This window comes from Notolepis coatsorum (assembly GCF_963971535.1).
Source record: "Notolepis coatsorum genome assembly, chromosome: 1".
Lineage (NCBI taxonomy): Eukaryota > Metazoa > Chordata > Actinopteri > Aulopiformes > Paralepididae > Notolepis > Notolepis coatsorum.
The window spans coordinates 180,782,106-180,801,444 of NC_140165.1; the positions used below are offsets into that span (position 1 = coordinate 180,782,106).

The following is a 19,339-nucleotide window of genomic DNA, read 5'->3' on the forward strand; positions in this document are numbered from 1 at the left end:
TGCCCCTAGTCAGTCTACACCACCACCATGCCCCTAGTCAGTCTACACCACCACCATGCCCCTAGTCAGTCTACACCACCACCATGCCCCTAGTCAGTCTACACCACCATGCCCCTAGTCAGTCTACACCAACCTGCCCCTAGTCAGTCTACACCACCATGCCCCTAGTCAGTCTACACCACCATGCCCCTAGTCAGTCTACACCACCACCATGCCCCTAGTCAGTCTACACCACCACCATGCCCCTAGTCAGTCTACACCACCACCATGCTCCTAGTCAGTCTACACCACCACCATGCCCCTAGTCAGTCTACACCACCAAGCCACCATTCTATTATATATGCTAGCCTACCCCTGATAATATTAATACATTTAATTAATGTGTTAGCTTGTAGCTAACGGCCTGGGCCTCCATGTTGTGTTGTTAGCTTGTAGCTAACGGCCTGGGCCTCCATGATGTGTTGTTAGCTTGTAGCATGTAGCTAACGGCCTGGGCCTCCATGATGTGTTAGCTTCAATTAATTAATTACCGGAATACATATAAGTTACCGTGAATACCTATATGGTAATAGTATTCCTGGTAACCTCTCCTTTTCACAAGTCACCGGAATACATATCAATATCTAAAGTTACCGTGAATACCTATCAGGTTACGGGAATACCTATTTAGGTAACCAAGAATACCTAGGCAAGGTATTCCTGGTACCTCAAGGTATTCTCGGTTACCCATAGGTTACGGGAATACCTTTCTCCAGTTACCGGGAATGCTTTACAGATACCTCTCTCTCTCTCTCTCTCTCTCTCTCTCTCTCTCTCTCTCTCTCTCTCTCTCTCTCTCTCTCTCTCTCTCTCTCTCTCTCTTGAAACTATCCCACAGAGTTCACCCTCTCTTTTAATCTATCTCCCAGAGTTCTCTCTCTTTTTCAATCGATCTCCCACAGTTCTCTCTCTATTTTAATCTATCCCACAGAGGTCACCCTCTTTTTTAATCTATCTCTCAGAGTTCTCACTTTTTTCAATATATGTCGCAGAGTTTTCTCTCTTTTTTTAATCCATCTCTCACTTTACTGTATCATTTAATTGATGCTTCGGTATGAACCTGTTATATAGTCGTACTGGCGAATCGCGTCCTGCTCTTCGCCATCGAGATGTACCTCATCTCCAGTACCTACTGTACTTCATTAACGAAAAACAAATGCACCCAGCATCTGACCAGGCCCCGCCCCAATGCCGTACTATAATGCAGCAGGCGTGGTCACCACTCGCCCTTCCTCTATTTCGTTTCCATCATGGCGGATGCTTGCACCCTGTGAACTAGCGTTATGAAAAGTATAGAGAAATTGCGCAATGTTGAGTATTCGCCGGAGATTTGCCAACCCCTGGAATCTTCTCGGCATGTTCCAACGGCACGTCGGGTCTGTCCTGGTGTTTCCTCGTCTTGTGGCAGCAGATCGAGGGACAGCGTGCGAGGTTTGACTATTGAGCTGACTCGCACACAGGTAGGCTCTGTGTCATCAGGCATTAACGCTGGTGTTAGTAATGCTGCTTGTTGTTATGTTAGACAACCGAGTTGTGTGTCGGCGCCAGGGGCGGGATGTCTGGGTGAACGTCCCTCTGAGTTGGACGTTTTCCAGGCGATCTTGGAGCGCGCTGCTAACACTAATGCTATAATGCTGGGTCACTGTTTTAATGTTCCCCGCCGTGGGATGTCACCGTTTTTCCCTCCTCTTAACCGGTTCATTGATGAAGGTCAGTCGGTAGCTAATGTGGGGGGTTTTGCTGAGACATATTTACCCTTTTTACGGGTGAATGGGTTGACAACAGGGCGCAGGGCGGGTGTGCCGTGGCTAGAGAGCCAGGTAGCATCGATCCTGTGCCCCGGCGGGGTTGAACGGTGTCCCACCCGGAAGCCGACGCTTGAGAGCAGGTCGGCCCAACAGGTGGCAGTATGGACTGATGAGAGTTATACTGCCACAGGATGGAATTTAGCTGCGGCCAGTGTTGTGGCTCAGATGACTGTTTTTCTGTCCACATTAGCGTCGGGTAGTGGGGCTAGGACCAGCCGACACTGAAAACATTTTGCATGTTTTTGGTGTTATAGAGATCTTGAATCAGTCGCAAGCTATAACTGCGGGGAGGATTAGGATGCTATCAACACTTGTTAATAGGCATTTCTGGTTGTTGCAGTCTCCTCTTGGGGAGGAAGAAAGGTTTCTTCTCCTCACGGCTCCTCTTTCCGCGGAAGGACTCTTTGGTCGTTCTGCGGAGACGCGGGCGGTTGTTGACCTAGGTCCCACACCGCCTCACGCTATGCAGCCGGAGGTTGGAGCACAGCCTCGTCAGTGACTATGGCGAGGCCCTCGACAGGCGGTCATGTTTCCCCCGCCAGTGGTACCCTGGGCGTTGAGTCAACAGGTGTCCACAAGGCCGACAGCCTTGGCGGCCGAGGGATCGGCCATGTTGGATGAGCTCGGCTTGGAATATACAAGCCGTCACCGTCCTGCCGCGAGCAGTCCGCTCCCCGATCACTCCCTCCCCCAACACCAGCGGAAAAGGGGCTCTGATCCGTTTCCTTTGGCTGCGGGCCGCAAGCCTTCGTTGAAGCGCATGCGGCCCCACGTTTCGCTTCTCATGGGGACAGGGGCTGACACCCAGTTGATGGCTGAGCCTGGGTCTGTCCGTGAGAATGTTGTGCTGTCACGTGGCTCCCTCGCCACGCGTTGTGCGTTTGGTGAGCCTGGTGTTACGGCTGCCACTGTCGACGGTGGTCAGCAGGGGGACTCGAGGCCTCTTCAAAAGAATGCTCAGCGTGGGTTACCCTGACCTCGCCTTCGCCAGGCGGGGTATCACGTTGATGTCTCCCACTCCCGCAAGATCGGCAGTGGTCTGGCAGGCGCGCGTGATTTGGGTGGTAGTAATATCACTGCAGGGCTACGGTGTGTAGGAACCAATGGGGTCCTCACACCTTGCATGTCAGGCTGCAGAACAACTCCTCAGCATGTTCTGGAGGGGTGTTCAGTGGGGGAGCTTTTGTTAACTAGTTTGATGTCAGCTTCTCCCGTATCAAACCGGCCCTTTCTGTCGGGGTCCCCCCTTGGGTGCGATTGCCTCGTGGGTTGTATCAGGGACCGTTGTCCCGATTCCACGAAACGCCCTGCCCGTACGGTTGGCGGTTTCAGAGGCTACGCACAGCGGGAGGGACTGGGCCGCCTATCTGCAGTTCCTTGCGGCCCAGCGCCAATTGGCGGCGGGTGCGCTCTGGGATTATTATCACGTATGGCTACAACAGTGCCATATGTCGAGGTGGATGGAGAGAACGTTGAGGCGGGGGCTTGTCTTGCAGTTCGCACAACCCCACCCTCCGTTTTCAGGTTTGGTGCAGACCCTATTGTCAGGGTCAGCAGCAGTGACAGCTCTGGCCGACGAGATCCAATCTCTGTTGGCGAAGCAGGCCGTAGTTGTGGTCCCGAGAGAGGACGCGATGTCAGGCGTCTACTCCCGTTATTTTCTGGTGCCCAAAAAAACGGGAGGTGTCAGACCTATACTGGATCTGTCCGCGTTCAATCGTCTGATTGTGGCGAGATCGTTCAGAATGTTGACCGTCAAACACCTGCTACTCGCTGTCAGGGTGGGAGACTGGTTCACCTCCATAGACCTGAAGGATGCGTATTTTCACATCCCGATTTCCCCTCCTCACAGGAAGTTCCTACGGTTCCTTTTTCAGGGCGTAGCGTACGAATACCAGAGGTTGCCGTTCGGCTACTCTCTGGCCCCCCGCACATTCACCAGGTGCGTAGAGACCGCGCTGGAGCCTCTACGTCAAGTTTCAAGTTTCAAGTTTCTTTAATAGTTGTCATACAGAAGTACAGAATACTTTCATACAAAATGCTTCTTACTGTTACGCTCCAGAGACTGTGCTAGACAAGATAGTATCAAATAACATAGTATAGCATGTAATTTAGAAGTAGAAAATGAGGTCACAGTGTTCAGTATAGACATATGTACAATGTTCGATGCAGAATAGACGTAACTGAGTTACCATATAATATACAATACTATGCAGTGTACTAATGTACAATACTATATAGTGCAAAGCAGAAATGGGATGAGGTACAATTTAGGTACAATTTACAGTAAGGTGTACGAGTTGTAGTGCAATCCTTCATCAATAAATATAAAGTGTGGGGAGTGGGTGCTACAGTGTGTTTGTTTAAAGTGAGTGTGTGCTATAAAGTGTGTGGAGTGGGTGCTACAGTGTGTTTGTTTAAAGTGAGTGTGTGCGTGTGGATGTGTGTGCTATGTGCGTTTGATGGTTGTTGTTGTGTAGTGTTCATTGTTCGTTTAGCAGCCTGATGGCCTGGGGATAGAAGCTTCTTCTGAGTCTTTCTGTGCTCGCCTTGAGACTCCGGTATCGCTTGCCTGACCGCAGCAGTTCAAAGAGGCAGTTGTTCGGGTGACTGGAGTCTTTAATGATTCTCTTAGCCTTGCCCCTGCACCGCTTGTTGTAAATGTTCTGGAGGGTGGGGAGCCCCCCTCCAATTGTGCGTTCGGCTGAACGTGTCACTCTTTGTAGTCTGCTTCGGTCTTGTGCAGTGCTATTCCCAAACCAGGAGGTGATGTTGCCAGTCAGGATGCTCTCTATTGTACATGAGTAGAAGTTCTTAAGGATCTTCTGACTGACTTGGAACTTCCTTAGGCGCCTGAGGAAGTAGAGGCGTTGTCGTGCCTTCTTCACAACACTGTCAATGTGTGTGGTCCATGTCAAGTCCTCGGATATGTAGGCTCTGAGGTACTTAAAGCTGTTGACTCTCTCAACCGGTGCCCCGTCGATGCTGAGGGGGCTGTAGTCCTTGACCCCCGACCTCCTGAAGTCCACAATCATCTCCTTTGTTTTGCTGACGTTCAGGGAGAGGCTGTTTTCCTGGCACCATCCCGCCAGGACCTTGACCTCTTCCAGGTAGGCCCTCTCGTCGTTGGCAGAGATCAGGCCCACCACCACTGTGTCGTCAGCAAATTTGATGATTGTATTTAGGCCTGCCGCGATAAGCAATAAATCGATTAATTGCCGCGATAATTAAAATTAATGCAATGATTTTGACGGGCGCGATTAATTGCTATTTGCGCGTTTGTTTTAATGAGGCGGAACCAGTGCCCCTTGTCAGTCACTGTCCGTGTTGGGAGGCGGGCCGCTGGCTTTACTACAGAGCAGAGAGCACAGCACAGGAGCTCCGTGGGGCAACACCACATAGCTTAACTACATTTCTCAATAGTGTTGCTCCTTTTAACCAAGTAGCGTTATTTGTAGTGTAACGTTAGCGTTTTAACGTTAGTAGCTAACGTTAAAACTAACTTAAAGTTAGTTGTTCACCAACAATCTCAACATTTGTTTTATCATTAGCTCATGTCGATCTACTAGTAGCATCAGCAAGCTAACGTTAGCTGGCCCCAGTCCACTAGCAGCATGTCGATCTACCAGCAGCATCAGCAAGCTAACGTTAGCTGGCCCCAGCCCATTAGCAGCATGTCGAAGTAGTAGTAGCATCAGCAAGCTAACGTTAGCTGGCCCCAGCCCATTAGCAGCATGTCGATCTACCAGCAGCATCAGCAAGCTAACGTTAGCTGGCCCCAGCCCATTAGCAGCATGTCGAAGTAGTAGTAGCATCAGCAAGCTAACGTTAGCTGGCCCCAGTCCACCAGCAGCATGTCGATCTACCAGCAGCATCAGCAAGCTAGGATAATCACAACAATACTTCCGGTCCGGTCGGTGGGCTTCAAAATAAAAGTCTAAAACACCGGAAAAGACGGAGCGGTGGGCTTCAAAATAAAAGTTTTGGGAAATAAATTTCTCAAAAAAAAATTCTCTAACCGGTCGCAATAATATCGCTTATCGCGATATTTTCGGGGGCAATTAATCGCCCAGCAAAATTTGTTATCGTGGCAGGCCTAATTGTATTGCTACTCCGCTGAGCCACACAGTCGTGTGTGTACAGGGAGTAGAGGAGGGGACTCAGAACACAGCCCTGGGGGGCCCCTATGTTGAGGGTGATGGATGAGGAGGTGCAGTTGCCTGCTCTCACCACCTGGGGTCTGCCCGTCAGGAAGTCCAAGACCCACTGGCAGAGGTCATAGTTCAAGCCCAGGTCCCTGAGCTTGGCTATGAGTATGGAGGGGAGTATGGTATTGAATGCCGAGCTGTAGTCGATGAATAGCATTCTCACATAGTTCCCCTTCCTCTTGTCCAGGTGTGATGCTGCTGTGTGCAGCACATGGGCTATGGCGTCCTCCGTGGACCTGTTGGGGCGGTATGCAAATTGCAGGGGGTCCATGTTGATGGGGAGGGAGGAGCAGATGTAGCCCTTTACTAGCTTCTCAAAGCACTTCATGGCTATGGAGGTGAGAGCTACAGGGCGGTAGTCGTTGAGGCAAGCAGGCTTGGATTTTTTGGGTACAGGGATAATAGTGGACTTCTTCAGGCAGGTGGGGATGACAGCCTGTTCTAAGGACAGGTTAAATATGTCAGTGAATACCGGGGCCAGTTGGTCGGCACAGACTTTTAGGACGCGGCCGGGGATGCCGTCCGGTCCTGCTGCCTTCCTGATATTCACTTTTTTAAAGGTCCGCCTCACCTCATGCTCTGTTACCCTGAACACTGAGTCTCCATCAGCAGCAGACCCCCCCCCCCCCCCCCATTGCCGTGGCTTGTGGGCTGGTGTTGTTATTACCAGCGTCAAACCTTGCATAGAAGGTATTGAGGTCATTTGCTAAGGAGATGTCACTGTTCAGTTTGAGGGAGGTGCCTTTGTCATCGTTTTGAGCCCCTGCCACATAGCTCTAGAGTCAGCCTGTTCAAACTGGAGTTCAATTTTATCCCTGTAGCGCCGTTTGGCCTCTGTCACTGTCCTCCTTACGTTGTATCGCGCCACCTTGTGGTCATTCATGTTGCCTGCCACTAGGCCGTCGTTGTATGCTTTGGTGCGCGCTCTCAGAGCTTCACGGACGGATTTGTCTACCCAGGGTTTTTGATTTGGGTAAACTCTAATTGTGGTAGTGGGGATTGTTTCTTCCACCAAAGTACGAACATAGTCCAGCACTGTCTCCGTGTAGACATTAATGTTATCTGTGTCGCGGAACACGCTCCAGTCTGTGCACTCAAACGCAGCCTGGAGCGTCTCCTCTGACGTCAAATCCCATTTCTGCACCTCTCGCGAGACTACAGGAGTGCTCTTGATTCTTTGCTTGTACTTTGGTGAAAGGAAAATGGCCGCGTGATCAGACTTACCAAAGCCACTAGCAGAATGAGCCTTGTAGCCACCCTTGAATTGCGTGTAACAGTGATCTAGGATGTTACCGCCTCTGGTGTTACAAGTCACATGCTGATAGAAGTCAGGCAAAACCTTTCTCAGATTGGCGCTATTGAAATCACCCACTACTACAATGGCGGCGTTAACGTTTGCGGCTTGGATTCTATTTACCTCATCGTGGAGTCTGGAGAGCGCGACACTATTGCTGGCTTGCGGTGGAATATACACTCCGACCAGGACGATCGCCGTTAACTCCCTCGGGAGGAAGAAAGGACGACACTTGATGGTTATATATTCCAGGTCTGGGCAGCAGTGGTTCGATAATTCCTTCACGTTAGCTGGGGATACGTCGTCAGGGGATACGAATTATTTTCTATCTCGACGACATACTGCTCCGCAGCCGGTCGGAGGAGGTCGCCAGGTCTCATACCAGGCTGGTGGTGGAATTCCTCACCAGGCTGGGTTTTGCTGTGAACTGGAAGAAGAGTACGCCTCTTCCCAGTCAACAGGTGGAGTACTTGGGCTTGGTTCTAAGTTCAAGGCCCATGAGGGCAACCCTCTCGGAGCAACGGAGAGTGTCTATCCTCAACGCGCTCGGGGGTTTCTGTCCTGGAGGGACGGTCACGGCGCTGCAGGTGATGCGCCTGCTCGGTATGATGGCATCTGCTCACGCTGTCGTCCCTCTTGGCCTCCTCTTCATGAGGAGGATACAGAGGTGGTTTTCCAGTATGAAAATAGACCCGGTGATGGGCAAGTGGAAACGGTTGACGGTTCCCTTGTCGATACGGGGGGATCTCGCCCACTGGAGGAGGACTGGTATCCTCACCAACGGGGTCCCCATGGGCAGCAGGCGCTCACACGTCACGGTCTTCACCGACGCTTCCCTCACGGGATGGGGGGGACGTGTCGGACCAACGCAGTAGGGGGCAGCTGGACGATCCATGCTGCCCGGTCTGCCCTGCACATCAATGTGTTGGAATTGAAGGCGGTCCTCCTGGTCCTCAGACGGCTCGCCCACTTGGTGGTAGGCGAGCACGTTTTGGTCAGGACGGACAGTATGACAGCAGCGGTGTATATCAACAGACAGGGTGGAGTACGCTTCACCCGTCTGCACCGGGCGGCGGTCGAGCTCTGGCTATGGGCGTCTCACAATCTGCGCAGTCTGAGGGCGCTCCACGTCCCTGGCAAGGAGAATGTGGGCGCGGATGTGATGTCGCGGGGCGGTCCTCATCACGACATGTGGGAACTGCGTCAAGACGTAGTCAGGCAGATCTGGGATCGCTTCGGGGAAGCTTCAGTGGATCTGTTTGCGAGCAGACAATCTCACAAGTGCCCCTTGTGGTTCTCGGTCAGTCGGGAGGACGATCCTCCCTTGGGGGTGGACGCCTTCTCGGTGTATCCATGGCCGCCCGGGCTTCTGTACGCCTTCCCCCCCTCACACCTGATAGGTCAGTTGTTGGAGCGGGTACGGTGGGAGCACAGGACCTTGATCCTGGTTGCGCCGGACCGGGGCACAGCTGTGTGGTTCCCGGTCCTGATCCAGCTATTGGTAGCCCCGCCGTGGCCTGTTCCTTGGTCATCGCGGGCCCTCTCTCAAGCGGCCGGGTCGCTGTGGCAGCCCCCTATGCTGGGCCAGCCTCTGATGGTTTGGCTGGTGAGAGGGTGAGTCTGGAGAGGATGGACCCTTCTTTGGTTGACACCATCCGGAATGCGCGTGCTCCCTCCACTATCGCGCTTTACGCGGGTAGGTGGCGTATGTTCCAAGAGTGGTGTAAGGTGGGGGGCAGGGACCCGGTGTCCTGCCCCCTGGATGCTGTCCTAACTTTCCTTCAGTCTCTCCTTGATAGACTGTCGGCTTCGACGGTGAGGGTATATGCTGCGGCTATATCCTTTTATCATGAGGGGTTTGAGGGCGTTGTGTTGTTCAGCCACCCTCTTGTGAAGCGTTTCCTGCTTGGCGCTCGGCACCTTAAGCCAGTGACACGCTCTCTGGCTCCGAGTTGGGATCTTCAATTGGTCCTCGGTCGGTTGTCCAAGGCCCCGTTTGAGCCTCTTGAGCAAGCGCCTTTGGAACAGCTGTCGTTCAAGACTGCGTTCTTGCTGGCCATCACCTCCGCTAAGCGCGTGGGTGAGCTTTGTGCTCTCTCGGTGCGGCCTGAGTGTCTGTCTATTCGTTTCTATAGCGGTGCCACTCTGAGGCCTAATCCAGCCTTCGTGCCAAAAAATATCCGGAGTTCTTTCCGCTCCAGGGATATTATGGTTCAGGCGTTTCATCCGCCTCCTCACGCTAGTGTGTTTGAGGCGAGCCTTCACCTGTCATGTCCGGTCCGGGCTTTGGGGATTTACCTCAGCCGTACTCAGGGCCTCAGGGCTACCTATCAGCTTTTTATCTGTTACGGTGGCTCTCGTGCTGGTAAGGCACTGTCGAAACAGTGCCTGTCCCATTGGTTGTGCGAGGGCATTGCCCTTTGCTACACGTTGGCTGGTCTGGCCCCTTCTGGGGGTGTCAGGGCGCACTCCACTCGTGGGGTGGCGGCCTCTGCCGCCCTGTTAGGAGGGGCCTCGGTGGAGGACATCTGTGCTGCGGCTTCATGGTCCTCACCGGGTCCCTTCGTAAGGTTTTACCTCATGGACATGACCGGGGGTTCTGTCTCCCAGGCGGTTCTGAGGTCTGGAACCTCTCCTGCTTCCCGTCTTTCGGTGGGGTAGCAGGGGTGTGTGGGTGTGGACCACGAGGTGTTGTGTCACACGTGGTCCCGCCTGTGCTGTGCGTTTGGAGGTTTCTAGTTCCCTCTTTTTCGCACTTGGGTGGAGTTGACTGCCGCCCCCTCTTCACTAGGAAGGAGGGGTGACGGGACTCCCCTCCCCCCTGATGTGGGCTTTCGGGTCCTCAGGGGGTGCATTTGTCGGTCCTCGCGTCTGCTCTATCCCCATATCTCGATGGCGAAGAGCAGGACGCGATTCGCCAGTACGACTATATAATGATAAGTTATGTATATAACCTGGTTTCAACCGGAAAAAAAGTGCCGGAAGGTTTGGTTTCTTACATATCTCGATGTAATTTATCAAGAAATATCTACAGCAAGAATTCTGGGTCTCAACGAATCCAAAATGTCAATGTGGTTAGAAGTGGTGGAGAGAATAAAAGCTAGCTTATAATGGTAGTGTCTGGTTAGGAGTGAGGGATAATGGAGGTACTATCCAAGGAGGGGTCCGGGAGGGGGGGGGTTCGAGCTGGAGCATATGTGTGTAGGGTTTTAGATAATAGGTATTAGGGGTATATCCTGTATAAGACATTGGTATAATTGGTAATTTCGTTGGATATACACTGTATACGGCAAAATATTATTATATATTTTTTTTGTTTTCTGTTTCTGTACTTGCATGTCATTTTAGCCACCTTAATTGTTAGTTTCATTATGCATTGTGTGTTGAGTACTGACTTTTAATAATTTTGTTTTGCAATAATAAAAAAAAAAAAAAAAAAAAAAGTTATGTATATAACCTAGTTATATGAGTACTGGCTGAGCGTCCTGCTCTTAGCGCGCCCTGAGGTCCCTTGGGAAACTTTTCTGATGGAAACTTTTTCCGAGGAAGGGCGAGTGGTGACCACGCCTGCTGCCTTATAGTACGGCATTGGGGCGGGGCCTGGTCAGATGCTGGGTGCATTTGTTTTTCGTTAATGAAGTACAGTAGGTACTGGAGATGAGGTACATCTCGATGGCGAAGAGCAGGACGCTCAGCCAGTACTCATATAACTAGGTTATATACATAACCTATCGTTCTCACTGTCTCTGCATACGCCTGGCTGCAATAACGATGGCCTTTAATATAATCTTTTTTTACATTTAGTCATTTAGCTGACACTTTTATCCAAAGTGACTTACAAGTTCTGTACAACAAGTCAGCAGGAAAGGTACAACTCTGGCAGCTAAGGATGATATTGTTAATCAAACAGTGTACAATTTGAGTGCTATACTCTTGAGTGCATAGTAATATAGGCACAGTAGATGCAAAGTGCATACTAGTAAAAGACAGTATGAAGGTTAGTATTTCTTTTTATAAATTGTTTTACTTCTGAACTTTGACCTTGACGCCTTTGTCTTATCTCCTTCCCACATCTCCCCGTCCCCCTCACACTCTCATCCCTGCTCGCTCTCCATCCATCCAGCTCTCAATAGGTTTGATCCGTCTCTTCTTCTCTGTCATCCACCACAGCCACACCCCAGAATGAGCTCACATTCTATCTATAGCAAAAACACTACCTAATCTCATCTGATCGTCATATCCATGTACCACACACTTCTCTCTCTCTCTCCGTCTTACAGCTCGCCCCATCCTGTCGCCTCGTCTCCTCTTTCCCTCCTTAATCATCATCTCTCTGTCTCTCTCCCTGTCTCTGTCTCTCTCACTCTCTGTCTCTACCTCTAAAATTCCAACATGCTTTATTTGCATTAACGGATGGTAGCTATTGTTGCTAAAGTAAACTGTAAGAATGACATCAGTTAAGTATAAGAAATGTAATGTACAAGAATATAATACAAAAAAAGATTCATTAAACTATTATTGTCTCCACCCATCTACTGTATGTCTGTCTGTCTATCTCTCTCTGTCTCAGCACACAACCTGTAATTGGATCGCCCCACTGGGCCCATGAGGAAAGCGAATGCAGGAACAGAGAAAGGGGTGGATCGATCGATTCTGCCAGGGGTGGTGGAGAGAGGAGGGCTGTGGTGAGGAATGGCCTGGGTAGTGGAAAGAGAGAAGGGTATACCCCCCCCCCCCCCCACACACACCTTCTTCTTTTATTCTCCGTGTTCAGCCAAGACCACATCATTATCTCTGTCTAAATGGTATCCAATCCATCCTCTATGATTGTGTCTAGATGGTGTTCATCTTCTATGGTTGTGTCTAGATGGTGTCCATACTCTATGGTTGTGTCTAAATGGTGTTCCCCGGAATGACAGTAGCTGTGATCTGGATGCCAAGCTGCAAAACCTGCAACTCATCATCATTTTCAACACTTTGTTTATAAAGCTTTCTCTATGATGTATATGAAGCTCTCTCTATGAAGTATATGAAGCTCTTTCTATGAAGTATATGAAGCTCTCTCTATGAATGGTAAATGGCTGCATTTATATAGCGCTTTTATCCAAAGCGCTTTACAATTTCTTCCTTACACTTTACCCATTCACTCACACATTCACACACCAACGGCAGAGGCAACCATGCAAGGTGCCAACTTCATCGGAAGCAATTGGGGTTCAAGGGTCTTGCTCAAGGACACTTCGACACGCTGCCCAGAAGGAGCAGGAATCGATCCGGGAACCTCCGGATTACCAGACGACTGCTCTACCTCCTGAGCCACTGTCACTATGAAGTCTATGAAGCTTTCTCTATGATGTCTATGAAGCTCTCTCTATGAAGTCTATGAAGCTCTCTCTATGAAGTCTATGAAGCTCTCTATGAAGTCTATGAAGCTTTCTCTCTATGAAGTCTATGACACTCTCTCTATGAAGTCTATGACGCTCTCTCTATGAAGTCTATGATGCTCTCTATATGAAGTCTATGAAGCTTTCTCTATGAAGTCTATGAAGTTTTCTCTATGAAGTCTATGAAGCTTTCTCTATGATGTTTATGAAGCTCTCTCTGCAAAGTATATGAAGCTCTCTCTTACCATGAGGGGTATTTAGCCAATTTTTCAAAACAAATCCTTTTCCTGTTGTGGGGAGGACATACGATTTACCAACGTGTTCCATGTCAACTACAGCAGACCTCTAGTCAACCTCTAGCAGACATCAAGTGTCTCAGGGTTGATGCACAGAACATGTTGGTAAATTGTATGTCTGATTATCAGGTCTTTACAACAGAACAATATGATTTAGGTAAAAAAAATTGTGAAATTCCCCTTTAACACACATGCGTAAAACGACCAATCGTACAAGGCATGTCCAGTGTGACAGCCATTAGAAACAGCGAATCGGGGGACAGCCGACAAGCTATCAGAGGGCTGCTATGTGTCAACTTGCCGCCCTGCCATACCACTGTCATACAGTTCATTGCTGCAAAAACCTATTGTCTTTGGAAAAATGCACTGTTGTGTATGGCATTAAAATGTTGGGGCAACCTCTACCAACCATTTATACATTTAAAATATTTTATATTTGTATTTGTTCAAACAATAGGGGCTAGATCCACAAAGAATGGATTGCACGGGGCAAGTTGCACCCTTATGTAGCAGCCTGAATATTCTACAAAGTATTCAGTAGTGCTAACTAACTGTTACTTTCCCTGTGTGTGTATAACGTGTGATTTACAGTGTTCCTTTGGATAGACTAACAGTGTTCCTTTGGATAGCTCTCCCAGTCTAACGACGAGGTGAGGTGCTACTCTTCTCCAGATGCAGTATGGATTACTAGCAATAACATTGAGCCTTTTCTCCCTTTCTGGAGCGGTCTTTGCGTGGGACCAGTGGAGGTTGCCAGCAGGGGGCGGAGTGCAGTGGTGGCAGGTGGAGCAGTGGAGAGAAGCAAGCAACGAGGAAGAGGGCATTACCTGGAGGTGAGGGGAACAGGAAGTTCTCTTCGGCGTTGGACTTGGCCGTGAACGGTCGCAGCTACAACGGGTGTGTGCTTTGGAATAGCCCCGTTGAAGAAGTGAAGTTGGAGAGCCCCGTCGGAGCAAGCGGCGGGTGATGAGACATACTTGCTAGTGACGGGTTATCCTAGAAGTATCAGCGATAGTGTGTGAGTAAGAGAAACCGAACCCAAGGACTAACGTCTAGAGCTAACGAGACTAACGTCTAACGTTATCGGGTTATAGTAGTTACTGTGTGCGGTATAGTAGCATGCCGCTAACGGCTCCATCTGACTTGAGTAGACTACCGGGCGCGAAGCGCTGAAGAGACCGGTGGTATAGCCAGCCACGTTGCGTTAACAGTGTAACCGAATAGCAGGAGGGTGCGCCGAGACCCAAAGCTTAGCTGTGTTTAAGGTAGCCAAAGTATTAGCTCGCACGACAGAAGCAAGCCAGCAACAGCAGCGGTGGACGTTTCCCAGACGGTACAGAGGACGCCTCTTCCCACCAGCAGAGGACGCCATACAGCAATCTCTGCCAGCTAACCACTGCCTGCTGTTCGCCCAACCTGCTGGCTGTGCTCGCGGATCGCCGACGCCATCTTGTCATCCGGACTAGCGGTGACAAGAGTGGGTCCGCCATCTTGGCTAAGTACTAACAGTACCGCGTGTATCAACAGCAACGTCCATTGAAGTGAACGCTAATCACCAGTGTCTAAGGGGTACCCCAAACAATTTAAGCCGGCTTAGGTTAGGTTTTCTTTGATAACATTTATTGGTTATTTTGTTATTTGTTTATTGGACTGTTTGATTCTGAGATTCCCAATGTGTCCACGTTCTATGCCTGGGTTCCCCCAGTACAAGCGGGGTGGTTTAATGTATTGAGCACTCGGTGCCTATGGTGGGAAGAGCTTCCCCTACATTGATAACAAGAGCACCCGGTGCCATATGAGTAAGCATTAACGTTGTAATGTATAATCTGCCCAGGCTTCACTAAACGTAGATTTAATCAGGATCATTGTGTGTGTCTCTTTCTTTGAGTTCCATTTGCTATTTTATTCTCTGGGTAAATATTGTGACGGCATAATTATTTAACCCTTACACCCCATTTACAGAATAGCATTTGAAGGGTCTATACAGGTGGTCAAGGAAGGGTACTGCTTAAAGGGAAGCCCAATAATACTATTGAACTGACAGTCACTGGGTGTGGGAGGGCTGTCGGAGGTACTGAGGGAGTGAGGGTGTGTGGAGAGCTACTGCTGACCGCCTTGGAAGGCGAGGGAGACCAGAGTACCAGTCCCCAGGTTAGTAAATCCTGGGCTCCATCCACTCCAGCTGCAAGCCCTCCAGTGCGAAGTTCCGGGCCAAAGACGGGGGTACTTATAGGTCCAATACTATAGTATCCTACTACCCAGAGTCTGTGTACTACTACTCCCACAAGCAGGGATAATCCACCCTTCTACACTTACTTACAATTCATTATGAATAGAAAATGGGGGACCCTGATGTAAACAAGATGAAAGTCTTTCTCTGGTCTGCATCCCCTTAACAATTGTGTGTATTGAGCCGTACTGTATTGTACCCATTCTGCAATCTGTTAATAAAAATGTCATTCAATCAATCACCGTGCAGATTGATTGATTGAATGAACATTTTATTAACAGATTGCAGAATGGGTACAATACAGTACGGCTCAATACACAAAATTGTTAAGGGGATGCAGACCAGAGAAAGACTTTCGTCTTGTTTGTAAAGAAACTGAGGGGTTTGAGTGTTTGTTTCTGTGGAACAGAGAAAGAAGGAGGAATAAAAAGAAAGGTGGACAAAGAATGTTGACCAGAACATTGAGACCAGAACAGTGAGACCAGAACAGTGGGACCATGTTACGATCGGGGGTGACGATGAAGGTGAGGAGAACACAGTTGCAGACAAGGAAGAGAGAACCGAGACAGAGACGAAGGGTGATACTTGATGAAGGGATATTTACTGAGTAATCAAAATACAAAACAAACGAAAGACACTGGTACTAACAAGACAACGAGTGAAAACAAGAAAATGACAGGGGTAGATAGGCATGAACTCACTTGACAACAACAGGGAACACCGGCACGACACGGGGACAAAAAAAAAGAGCCAGAGCAAAAAACCCAGGAGGGGCATAGCAGCCAGGGGGTCTGAAAACGGGTGCAGAGGCCCGGAGAGGGGGGCTGGACCCGGGGACCGAGGCCCGACGAGGGGGGGTGGGGACGGGAACAGAGGCCTGGAGAGGGAAGGCGGGGAGAGAAACAGGGAGCCGGAGAGGGGAGTTGGACCCGGGGACCGAGGCCCGACAAGGGGGGGTGGGGACGGGAACAGAATCCCGGAGAGGGGAGGCTGGGAGAGAAACGGGGAGCCGGTCAGGGAGCCTGGAGCCAGGGACCGAGGGTAAGGACCCCGGAGCAGGATCCCGGATGAGAGATCCCCCGAAGCAGGATCCAACGCAGACCCGGGCGAAGACCACGGCGAAGACCACGGCGAGGACCAGGGCGCCGTTCACGGTGTAGGACTGGACCAGACGGAGTGCCAGGACCAGTCGATGAGCCAGGACCAGTTGAGACACCGGGACCCGGCGTAGCAGCCGGACCAGGCGTAGCGGCTGGGCAGGACGTGGAGACTGGACCGGTCTCGGCGACGAGACATGGCGTAGGGACTGGAGATGAGGGCACGGGATCTGACGTAACAACCGAACCAGTCATAACGGCTGGGCTGGGCGTGGAAGCCGGAGGGGAAGCGGTGACAGCCGGAGCTACACCGACCAGAACCAGGCTGGTAGCGACGGCCGGATCAGCTGTGGAGGCCTTGTTAGCGGTACTAGCCCTGCTCGCCCTCTGAGCCTTGCTAGGCCTCGGAGGTCTGCGAACTGCGGGGGCTAGGCTAACCGTGGGGCCTGAGCTAGCTGTAGGGGCTAGGCTACTGGGCGGGGCTGTACTAGCTGTGGACGTCTGGTTAGCTTCAGGAACTAGGCTGACCGTGAATCTTGAGCCTAAGCTAGCAGTGGGGACTGTTCTAGCTGGGGAGGCCTGGTTAGCTGCGGGGGCTAAGCTAACGGGCGGAACTGTGCTAGCTGTGGACGTCTGGTTAGCTGTAGGAGCTAAGCTAACGGGCGGGGCTATGCTAGCTGTGGACGTCTGGTTAGCTTCAGGAACTAGGCTGACCGTGAATCTTGAGCCTAAGCTAGCAGTGGGGACTGTGCTAGCTGGGGAGGCCTGGTTAGCTGCGGAGGCTAATGGGCGGAACTGTGCTAGCTGTGGACGTCTGGTTAGCTGTAGGAGCTAAGCTAATGGGCGGGGCTGTGCTAGCTGTGGACGTCTGGTTAGCTTCAGGAGCTAGGCTGACCGTGAGTCTTATGCTAGCTGGCTGGCTAGCTACAGGAGCTAAGCTAGCAGACGGGGTTGTGCTAGCTGTGGATGCCTGGCTAGCTGTGTGAGCTAAGCTAGCAGATGAGGCTCGCCTAGCTGTCTCCATGAGAGCACAAACCTTGTCCGACATGACCCTACTCTGAGGCGCCTGTGTAGGGCTCTGCTTCGCTACGTCGTTGATCAGCTTCAACCAGAAGACCCATTTAGCCGGAGAGTAGCTGGTCAGATCCCCGTCTATCATCCTATGGATGATGGTCAAAGTGTCTACCACCTTGTCTGCTGTGTTCTTGATTCTGTTATGATCGGGGATGACGATGAAGGTGAGGAGAACACAGTTGCAGACAAGGAAGAGAGAACCGAGACAGAGACGAAGGGTGATACTTGATGAAGGGATCTTTACTGAGTAATCAAAATACAAAACAAACGAAAGGCACTGATACTAACAAGACAACGAGTGGGGTAGACAGGCATGAACTCACTTGACAACAACATGGAACACCGGCACGACACAGGGACAACGCGGAGACAATGACGCCACAATATCTCAACCAACCAACAAGCAATAAATACTGAAACCAATTAACAATCACAACAGCTGGGGAGAGACAGGCACAAGAACAAAACAATAATCAAAACAACAGGAAGAGGAACTAGGCGATACAAAACACAGGAAAGAATACCAAACACAACGAACAACCTAAACAGACAACACTTGTAACAAATAACCTACTTGTAACAACAGTATATTTCTAATACAATCAGAGAGCAACTTCACTGACTGCAGGTGAGCACCGGATGGCGCTATGACACCACCATCAATCCCCTGTGTGATGCAGTAACTCATATTGTTTCTACTGTCACTGTGGTGTTGCCTCTCCCAACCTTGGGCAGGTCTGGGAGTGTAACAGGACCAGAACAGTGAGACCAGAACAGTGGGACCAGGACAGTGAAACCAAGACAGTGAAACCAGAACAGTGAGACCAGAACAGTGAGACCAGAACAGCAGGCAGAAAGGGGGATCATAAATATTCTCACTTACCCATATGGCTCCTGCCTGGAGGCCTGACATCCAGCTCACAAGTCAACTCTGAGAAACAGGGAGAAGAACAGTGTCAGACAGACAGACAGACAGACAGACAGACAGACAGACAGACAGACAGACAGACAGACAGACAGACAGACAGACAGACAGACTGTGGCAGATATCATACACACACACACACACACACACACACACACACACACACACACACAGAGACACCCCAGGCATAAAGGACTAGGAGAGGGAGAGGAACGTTGAGTGGAGGTGAGGAAGGAGTTGGAATCGTGAAGAGTGTGTGATATATCGAGTTTGTGAGGTGAGAGGTAGTTGGAAGGAGAGGTGAAGAGCGAGTAGGTGTTTCGTGGTACTGGACCCTGGACTGGCTGAGATTGATTGATTGATTGATTGATTTAATTGTGGATTAGATACATCAACCAAGGGATAAAAACATGATAAAATACAAGCACTTATTTCCATCATGGTCCCTGGTATTAAAAAACAGGACATACAGTATATCAACATAAAACAACATCATAAAACATTAAGATACAATATGCATGATAATAGATAACCCCCTGTGAAGCTGACCCTGGACTGGAAGACAAACCTTGAGTATTGAACATTCCCTTTTTTGTACGAGAGCCTGGAATGTGTGTTGACCCTGGACCGTATTTTGACTACTCGTTTGCCTATCGGACTTGTACTTTGGATCAATAAATATCACCTGTTTATTGAAATTGTGCTTGTGTGGACATTGGAATTGTTTGTTTTAGTCCGTGTCAAGCCTGAACACCCCCAGGCTTGTCACAAGACAGACAGACAGACAGACAGACAGACAGACAGACAGACAGACAGACAGACAGACAGACAGACAGACAGACAGACAGACAGACAGACAGACAGACAGACAGACAAATACATATTTGTGAAAGTGGATGTAAAAATGTAAATGTATCTATAAGTTTCAGTTGATTAACTGATATGTGACTAGTAAATTAATAACTGACAATCTTGATTAACTAG

The 19,339-nt window shown here is 50.1% G+C and overlaps 1 protein-coding gene across 1 annotated transcript in view; it reads right to left on the reverse strand.

Moving 5' to 3' along the window:
- The window catches only part of ccdc92ba (coiled-coil domain containing 92Ba), a gene marked incomplete at both ends in the record, with an annotated part of 93,700 nt that overhangs the window by 28,801 nt on the left and 45,560 nt on the right, over window positions 1–19,339 (reverse strand). The window contains one exon of the mRNA XM_084308394.1: window positions 18,314–18,361. Within this exon, the coding sequence (XP_084164520.1) occupies window positions 18,314–18,361 (48 nt within the window). The remainder of the gene's footprint in view (window positions 1–18,313; window positions 18,362–19,339) is intronic.